The sequence below is a fragment of the Colossoma macropomum genome, unplaced genomic scaffold (genome assembly GCF_904425465.1).
Source record: "Colossoma macropomum unplaced genomic scaffold, Colossoma_macropomum, whole genome shotgun sequence".
Lineage (NCBI taxonomy): Eukaryota > Metazoa > Chordata > Actinopteri > Characiformes > Serrasalmidae > Colossoma > Colossoma macropomum.
Genome location: NW_023494790.1, coordinates 26,851,421 through 26,861,326, shown reverse-complemented (window position 1 = coordinate 26,861,326; position 9,906 = coordinate 26,851,421). Strand labels below are relative to the sequence as shown.

Below are 9,906 nucleotides of genomic sequence, written 5' to 3'. Positions count from 1 at the left end.
TGTTTGCAACAGTATAGCTATCATCACTATGAAAAATATTTCTGCAGCAGGGATCTGTTGTTCTGTAAGCATTATTCCACACAAATGTAACCTTGTATTTTTTAGCAGAATGTAAATTTCCACCACATGAGAGGAGAGACGCAGCAGGACTGAAAAACTTCTTGGTAAGAATAACACATCTGCTAGGACTTGACCCAGTGTCATCTTATCAGGATGCTTCCTCCAACATTGTGTGGCCAGCAAAGTCTGTTAGTGGTCTATTCATCTGAAGGCCTCTCACCGTCAGTCCTGCAGAGTTAAATACTTTGTTTATGCGGCTTTATCGTTGTGTTACTGCTTTCCTATAAAAATATCCTTTTCTGGCAGCCGGAGCAAAATCTGGGCCACATCTGAGTGTTATTTATCCTTAAGCTGCTGTCCTGACAAAGCATGGCTGGAGCCTGCGTTTTCAGTGCACAAACCCAAGGAGGTATAAAAAGAGTCCTTCAATGACAGAGAGCGAGCGCAGGGTGCAATCAGCGAGGAACCGCGGTGGACAGTACAATCTTTCCCTTCTGTTGTGCTGACAGGAGTGACAGATGAGGAGTCACAAACACTCTCTCTTTCCCTTTCATTCCCTCAGTGTGGCAGTGGCTTCAGTTCCATAAATGATCAGACAATGTGACGCATCAGAGCGACGCAGGCACAAAAATGTCTGCTTTCAGACGCAGTCTCGATCTGAGACTTACATATTATATTTCTTTACACTTTAAGAAAGGTTTCTTACCACTGCAGGAATATCTCTGCATCATTTTAACCTAACCTCTGTCTGCTGCACCTGTAGATCATGCTCAGTTCTACAGATAATTTTGACACGGAACAGAAAGCCTGCTGACTCCAAACTCACTGCTAATAGAAGCCAATGTGTGATTAGGATGAAAATTGCTAGAGTATTGCTTTTAGGAAGTGACAAACAATAATCACAGAAATTCCTCACATTTGATCCATGTACCAGAATAGTAGGCAAGTTTTACTGGAAGCCACTCTGGAGGGAAATTATGCACTCTTTTTCAGTCATCTGTATGTTTGGGTTCCCTCAAGAGGGCAGCATTTGTACAAATGAGTCAGTGTCATAGTAGTTGGAGCTAATTATGTCAAACATCTATAACTGAACAATTTGTTAGTTTCTTACCACAGAGACTTTAAAACTGGTAGATGAATTGTCCTTAAAGCCACCATGCTGGGCGTAGGGCATCACACGGTGGGTTAATTATGTAGTGGAACTGATCATAGAGACTGAATTAAAATGCTTCTGTAAAATAATACTGGAAATAGACATACTGGAAAGTAGTCTTAATGAAGGAGCCACACTGTTGAGATGTTGAGGAAAAACTGCAAGCCATGTATTTTGGCTTAAATAAGTTAATGTATGAAGCAGTCTGTCATGAAAACCTGTCCTCCAGTCATTCTCCCCTTTAAGTAAGTCATGTGTAAATCACAGCTGTGGAATAGAGGAGATCAAATGTAAGCTCAAGCACCTTTAGGAGAACAGACCAGACAGGAGATATGGAAAACACCATTTACTGGAAGAGTGAGAGTCCTACAAGATCTCTCTCTGTCTCTCTCTCTCTCTCTCTCTATTCTTGTCTTTGTCTTTCCAATGACCTCCGTGTGACTGTAGTTTAATGCTATTGTCCTACCCCTAAACCAGCCCCATGCTCAAAGTTTGTCATATGAACTTTGTTCAATTATGCCACACATTTGCACTCAATGAAATTGGGAACAGTCAGTATACAGTATACACAGACTTTGTTACCTCAACATAAAGCTCAACTGCTGATAGAACAAACTCGAATTATTTCAGTGCAATTTATTTGGGCTTCACTGAAACGGATCAAAATAAAGTGTTTGTTTATTGAAATGTACTTTGATTAATCTTTGTCCATTGTATGTAAACTTTAAGGCAACACAAATAATTAATTTGATGTTGATATGTTAGTAGAACAACCTCTTTTGGTTCATATTTCTGAGTGTAATCTTGCAAAAGAAATTGCACTTTTAATGTTTTAAACACACTCTTAAAAATAAAGGTAGGCCTACCAGAATGGGTTCTTTGTGCAACGGCATAGAAGAATCATTTTTAGTACCATATAAAAACTTTTTACAGACTTTCAGTGGAGATTTTTTGGAGATTTATCTTTGTGTAAGTGCAAAGAACCTTTTGAAGTTTAAAGGACCTCAGCATAATGTAAAAGTTAAATGAAGAACCCCTTATATTTGTAGACCTCACTTTCAAACTGGGTTCTTTAAGCATGGTTCTCCCATGGCATTGCTGAAAGGCCCGTTATGTGGCACCTTTTTGGAGAGTGTAAAATCATTTCTGCTTTTAAAAGGAACCAGACAAATGTCACCACAACGACAAGTTTTATGTTTTTCTGTTCTTGTCACCAGGGGGACAGTTGGTCCCCACAAAGAGCTAAATACATGCATCCTCCAGAGGTTAACGTTAACCTGGGGAAAATGCAACTGAGCCAAAAACAAAAATCCTCGCGGGGAGCAGCCAAACGCCCCCCACTAATGCGACATGTTCGTATTTTCCTGTCGTCATTCTTGGAAACAGTTGGTCCCCACAAAGCGCTCAATACATGCCCAGACAGGCGCGCGCGCGCACGCGTCCCCTCCTCCCCATCACTTTCTGAATGAGCCGCTCCGCTCCCTCCTCCCACTCGGGCTGAGCGCTTTAATTGTCGTGGCTCTCCGCTGAGGTACTTAAGGAGGACGCGCTGCTGCCGGATGGGAGAGATTAAGTGAAGCTGGCCCTGAGAGGAGAGATCAGTGAAGAAATGCACGTGTCTGTATCCGTGGTGCTCGTGCAGTCGTGGCCGCTGCTGCTGCTGCTGCAGTTTTGGCTGAGCGGAACAGGGGCATGGGGAGCCCTGAAGAACGATGCTACAGAGCTGATAACAGAGTACACCGAGGATACACCTCATCCAGAAGAGCAGAGACCACCGCTCAGCAACAACACCATGAACCAGGCGAAGAACGGGGGCAGGAGGCCCTCAGCTAACAGCCCCACATACGGCAAGTAGCTCTGACACACGCAGCCCTACCTGTTAGCTGAGTTTCAGTAGAGTTCAGAGAAGCGTAGCCTGAGCTTCACTACTGTTTGATATGTAAAGTATGCAGTTTAATCGATCAGGCGCTTGACTGATTGATACGTTGGCGTTTGAATAATTGATTAATTGCTTCATTGGCTGAGCTCTAGGTGCCACTTAACTTCTGTCACTCTGGTTTGATGCAAATACTTTTGCTTTGAAGCTCAATGGTTTGACAGGATTGGCCTTTTACTCTGCATACAGGCATTTTAGTGAGTAATTTAGTAGCTTAAACGATTTTGAATAACATTTTGGCTCTGATTGTCTGTATGATGATATAGTCTCATAGGTGCCAAATGGGCTCTTTGGAGCAGTACCACTTTCGGTGACCCAAAGAGCTTTTCAAAGAGCATTTTTGAAGTTTAGAGAACATTCACATGTAAAAGTTCACTAACTTAACTAAAAGTTTTCACTACAACCATATGTCCAGGCTAAGAACCATTTATAAGCCTTTATTCATAGAAGCCATCAGAATGGTCTCCTTGTTTGGTTTGGATTAAGCCACACGGGTGACCCTTTAGTTTCTGCGGTCCGAAACTATGACCTCCTGAGGGTCATAAAGCCTAAGTCAGTCACAGGTTTTCTGTAGTGAGGGACTACATTCTTGAAAATGAAAAGAAGCCTGTTTTGTAGGTAACCAGAGTTAACACTGGTTGAAAACTGCACTTGTGAGGGGAATTTAGGAACAGTTTAGAGGTTCTCACTGATAGATTTCATCAATATATTTTTATTTCACGTATGTAAAAATTTCCACAGCCTACACACAATTTGAGAGCATCATTTTTTAATTAATTTAAATAAATTAATTGTGCCATTGCATGTTTCTGAATCCTGCTGTAGGATATGAAAGTGCGAGAGGAATCAGTCAGTACTTGTGTGTTGCAGGCAGGTGATGCACTGATAACTCAGTGTTTTCCTGCCATTTCCGCACTTTTATACAATTAGTCAAGGTCTGCATAACTATCTAATTGCATCAGCATGTTTCCAAGCAGAATAGCAGGTCAGAGTCTGTGGGGAAATTTCTTGAGGGTATTTTAAAATTGTTATTTAAATGCAACGCTGCTTTAGTGAATGACTCCCACCTGTGGTTACTAAATGCTTCAGTAAATTCAACTCTTAGCTCTTAGCTGAGGTTTTACCTGAATTATGGCTGTCAGTAATGTCAGCACCCTTCTGCTTATTTAATGTGTCAATTAGGGAGTTCCAGTAGCTGGAGTATTCGCATTAAAGGGAAATTCTACCATTTTTTTCTAAGTTCAACCATTGAAATGTAAATAAAGTAATTGAAAGGGTTTGAGGTGAAATTATGCCCTGTAGAGAAATTTAATAGCTCTGATTTTTTTACAATGGTGGCGATAGGAGCCAGGGGTCGCGATGTCTAAAGCAACTTAGCCAATTTTATTTGCTCTCCAAAATGACCAGTGTACCTATGCATGTCTTCTGAGTTTTTACATGTAATGTTGACAGTGGTAAAGGAGAGAAGGTTTTCTTTGCACACTATTTTGCCTTAGTACACCCTGGATGCACCTCTTTACCAAGACTTAAAGAAATACATTTTAGGCCAAACTTTTGCAAAAATATCATAATGTCACAAACATCAGGCAACTGTTTTATGTAAAAGCGTTCCATAATGCAGCTTTTAGAGGCATTAAACTTTCTAGATGTCTGGTTCCTATCAGCGCTGTGAATAATTCTGACTTGGTAGGTTTCTCTGCAACGGAGCATTTCGCATGAAACTACTCTGAATGACTTTGCTAACATCTAAACAATTTATTTGAAAACTTTTAAAGTTTCACTTTAAGTGCAAATAGGTGCTTTTCAAACAGAGTAACAAGATTTGAACAGGTGTCAATAAAAAATAGAATAAAAAAAAAACAGAACAATATCAGAAAAAGTGACTGTAGTGACAAATCAACAAGAATGGAATGCCATGCGCATAAGCTAATCTGTAAAGGACTGTCACACACCCTGCGTCCCTGAGAGGGGGGTGTGTGCGGTCTCTAGTGGACAGTTTGGGGTCATGCTGAATGTGTTGACCTCTCTCTGGCTGGCTTCCAGTTCCTTCCCCCTCTCACAGCGAGGGGAGCACTACAACTGGGCCTTCATAAAACAGATCAGGTTCTCTGAAAGGCAGGGAGGGAAAACCTGAACTCATCACACATACATAAATCCTTTGTTGTTGTGAGTGAGGAGAGCTGCAGAAGGATACAGATCCCTCCACAGTATCACTGCTTTAGCTGACACCTCCTGTGCCTTGTGCTGTAATTCAGCGAGGAGACACAGCGGACTGAATAAGAGCATGTGGATCTAGGCCACGAGCTGACATGACAAAGTTTGAACTGCGCTGAGTGTTATGTTTAAACTAAACCAATGTTGAAAAATAAATCTATATCAGTTTGTATTTCCCACTGAGGTGCCAGCACACACAGTTTCTTGACTGCCTGGATCCGAATTACATTCCGTCCAGACACTATCAGATAAGTTTGCTGTGACTAGCGATTTAGTTAAATATAGTAATGCACCACTATATTCTGGAACACAATGAATGCGTCAAAAAATATTGTTTTGAAATACTGGTCATACCTAAACATCTGTCTGATGCTGATATGTTTTAAGCACATAGCTGTCAATACTGATATGGTGTCGAAATCATTGTGCATCCCTAGTTTAAAATAAAGGTGGCAAAAAAGGTTCTTTGGACTGATACCATAGAAGAACCACTTCTGGCTCCCTAAAGAACTTTTCAGTGGATGGTTTGTTGGAAGTTGTTTTTATAAGTAATACATGTGAGTCCTAAGAGCCTTGACATAACGTCAGTTTTCTACATCAGTTATAGATTTTTCTCTAGGCCTGTACGCCCAAACCAAAAACATGTACTATGAAAGTAATATCTAGGTTGTGTTGTTGTGAGTGTGAGTCACATATGACCCTTGCGGTTTTAAGGAATTTAAGGCACATGTACAGTAGCAAAACAGACCATTTTGCTACTTAGACTCCTTAAAGAAAAACTCCACCTATTTTTTAAACTTTAAACTTTTTCAGTCTAATTAATTGGTAAACAAAGTCATTTAGTGTGAAATGCTCTGTTCTAGAGAAACCTACCAAGTCAGAATTGTTCACAGTGGTCGTGATAGGAACCAGACAGGAGTTTAATGCCTCTTAAAGCTTCTTAACAGAAATTCATTACATGAATTGGTTATAAATACCCTGCCTAATGCCTGAGATATTGTTTTATGATAGCTTTGAGTAAAAAAACTTTGACTAAAAAAAAGGGGTTATGTAGTGTGTTAAAAGGCAATATATTCCCCAATCAAAACTTATTTTACCATTTTACATTTTAACCATTAACAACATTATATATTAAAACTTATGTAGGCACATGTAGGTTCACTGGTGCTTTTAGGTAGTAAATAAAATGCTTGTATTTACAAAAAGACATCACAACCCCTGGTTTCTTCCACCACTGCTGTAAAGAAATCGAAGTTGAAAAGTTTCTCTTTAGTGAAACATTTTACATGAAACCACTTTGAAGACTTTCATTGATTGAATTATGCAGAAATTTTGAAAATTGGGCGGAATACCCCTTTATTTAGTTGATTCATTTTGAGTAGATGTAGCACAGAATGGTAGCACAGAATTCTAAGGGAAGTAGTATTTCAGCCTGATCTAATTTTTTTCTCTTTCTGCGCGTGTTTAGGAGTGTCTGAGGTGAGCTGTCGAGAGCTGCGCTCCACTCGATACATCGCCGACGGCTCCTGCCGTAGTGCCAAGCCAGTGAAGGAACTGGTGTGTTCTGGCCAGTGCCTGCCTGCTCACCTCATGCCCAATTCCATCCTCCGGAGCAAGTGGTGGCGCAGCAGCGCATCCGACTACCGCTGCATTCCGGCCCATTCCCGCACCCAGCGTATCCAGCTGCAGTGCCCCAACGGCCAGAGCCGGACCTACAAAATCCACGTGGTGACCTCCTGCAAGTGTAAGCGCTTCACCCGCCACCACAACCAATCAGATGCCAAGGAACCATCCCAAAAAACGCGGCGCAACAAGAAGCATGCACGCCTTCAGCAGGCGCGGGGCCGGAGCAGAGAGCCGACTATCAGCAGCAACTCCTACTGAGAAGGAGGCCCTCTCTCTATGTGAGCTTATACGAAGACTGTCTCCACACACGCACACATACTCACACACACATTATCATATACTGCCAAGTCCCAATGCAAGGGGAAAAAGATTGAGCAAAAAGGATTATGTTTTATGGACTGAAGCATTGAACTCTTGAATTTTCCGCAGTCAATGAAGCTATTAAGCGATCATCCAGTCAGTTTTCAAGTCTCCAGTATGTTTCAAGATGCCTCACAGTTTGCATGACCCATTCAGCCTCAATAATTCCAAATAACAGAGATGTTTGATTACAGAATTCCAGAGGACTTTATTGGACTTTTGCTTGAAAGGAGGTACGTTGTTGTGGGAGATTAGTGTAGAGCAGCCGATGACCGATGATATTCCTGCGGAGGGCCTCTCTGACCCAGTCCGAAATCAGTTCCCTTTCCTGAAGTTCACTTAAAGGCTAGTCAAGATGAACATCAATACCAAAGTTAACCACCATCAACATGACCAAATCCACCACCAGCGGTGCTGCGAACTTGTGGCCGAGGTGAATGTTTGTATAGCTGAAATGAAGTCATCACTTTTGGGGGCATGGTGTTGCAGCTTATGATCCAGCTGCCCAGGGCTGCTGGGCTCGGGAGACGTCTGGCTGATGACATGTTGCCGAGATCCAGCATTTTTAACCCTGGAGCTCCTCTGACAGGCTGACAGCCAGCCACCAGAATTCCCACAGCCTTTACCTTTCCAGAAGAACCGTTATAGGAGCTGTCAGCTGGAGCCAAGCCCACTGTCAGGAACAGAGAGTGGGAACAGTTGTGTCAGTGCTGAGTCCCTTAGGGCCAAGAGCACAAAATGGTATTCCACTGACTTGTCCCAATTACTAAAAAGTCCCATTCCTGTGTTTAGGATTTGAGCCATAAAAAGCCATTTCCTCTAGACGCGGTCAGTTCCTGTTTGTTTGAATAGCAGAAAAGGGGCCCATATGTGTCTAGGAATCTGCAACTATTGGGCCTGTTCATACCTTGGGGGTACAATACTTCTCTAGACCCCGCCTTCCCTGGAAACCATTTGGAGCTTCTTGGTCAGTTGCAGTAACTAGGTGGTTTTAATGGTTATCTAAGTGTAATAAGCTTTTAATGGAAGGATAATAAAGCACCAATCAGGATATAAAACTACATGTTAATATTATGTAAAAGTTCATGTAAAACTATCAGCCTAATCATTATGAAAATGAATATTTTGCTTATATATAGTATATTTAAGCAAGAAGGTGTCTGAGTGAGACATTTGAGATGGAATGAAATGTCCTTGAAAATGTGAAACGTGAAAAATGGCATGCATGTAGTGACTGGAGCTGCCCAAAAAAAGAATTGATTCATAAAACATCCTGATGGGGTTTTTAACATCCCTACTGAAGCAAGGAGACCAGACAAAATGAAATACTGAACTGAACTCTAAATGTGAGTGCATGTTGATATTATGCAGGATGTACAGTAGGAGAACTCTGGAATCCAGACATTTTTGTCTCCACGTCCAGCAGACATGTAACGAAGAATATTCCACTGGCTTCCGCACATTGTTCAACTCCACTGTTTTCTCCCCATGGCGTCCCCATCTCTGTCTTCTAAACAGTACTGACCATGTTTGCTTCTTTTTCAATTGTCTGTTTGAAATAGAAACTGGAAGGGATTTTTTTTCTCCATGTAAGCAGAATTGTCATGTATAGCCTGATTGTACATACTGTACCTTCGTGGTCTCATGAAGCAAAAGCCCTCCAAATGACTGAATGCTCAACGGAGCGATCCCCTGAGAGGGACTCCTTCAAAGAAAGAACTGTATATTTATTTTTTAATGTCAACATTTAAATTATTTATGCAGCATTTTTTTTTTGTAGAAAATAGCCATTATTGTACTATATAAAATAATAGTGAATTTCCTAACAAAAAGAGAACATGAATAAAGTAAAGTATATGAGAAAGGCGTGTGTGTTTGTTATCCTTCTTTTTACAGTGCTTTGACAGATTCTTTCTCCTCTGGCTGCCCCTGCACGCTAAGCCCGTCTCTCAGCAAGGCCTCAATAAACAATGCGCTGCGATTGGGAAGTGGATGTTTTGTTGCGCTTTGGAATGTCTAGCAAGACGACTACAAAAGACAAGAAAAAAGAATTCGCACAAAAGAATCAGTTTGTCAGACGTGAACGGTTCAGTCTCAACAGCAGGATGGTGAACTGCAGGTATAGACCTCCATTCAGCCGTTTGTTTGACAAAGCTTTAGGTGCTACTCACGTCCCGAGCTTCAGACCGTAAAAAAGACTACAACTGTCATGCTTTTCTTACTCCACTTAATCTTGAAGGCCTCTGTGTTTGTCATGTCTGTTACATGCTCGAGTGCAGCGTGTAAGTTGCTCATGGAAGAACTCCCAACGCGCAGCTAACCAGCTCCAGCCTGTGCAGTGCACAAAACTCAATGAGGTGTTTATACTGTAAATCATACAAATTAACATTTTCCAAACTTTCGCCTAATGTATGGCAGGCCTCTGTGGAAAAAAGGGCTAATCAACTACAGAGAAGGAACAAAATATGGAAAAAAAAGAATGACCTTCTGGACTAAATGGCTTTCTTTTCATGCAGCCAATATTCAACAATAGTTATCTAATCTCCCGGGATCATCT

At 41.4% G+C, this 9,906-nt stretch overlaps 1 protein-coding gene across 1 annotated transcript; it reads left to right on the top strand.

Moving 5' to 3' along the window:
* Positions 1-2,740: 2,740 nt before the first annotated feature.
* Positions 2,741-9,213, top strand: sost (sclerostin). The gene is made up of 2 exons (XM_036572812.1): positions 2,741-3,060; positions 6,832-9,213. The coding sequence occupies exons 1-2, from the start codon at positions 2,823-2,825 to the stop codon at positions 7,245-7,247; spliced, it is 654 nt and encodes a 217-aa protein (XP_036428705.1). The 5' UTR covers positions 2,741-2,822; the 3' UTR covers positions 7,248-9,213.
* The last annotated feature ends 693 nt before the right edge of the window (positions 9,214-9,906 follow it).

What these genes read in the sequence shown, in the direction of transcription:
- sost (XM_036572812.1), top strand. Translation starts at nt 2,823, where the DNA reads ATGCACGTGTCTGTATCCGTGGTGCTCGTGCAGTCGTGGCCGCTGCTG. An exon ending in AGCTAACAGCCCCACATACG is followed by an intron (nt 3,061 to 6,831) that starts GCAAGTAGCTCT and finishes GCGCGTGTTTAG; the next exon opens with GAGTGTCTGAGGTGAGCTGT.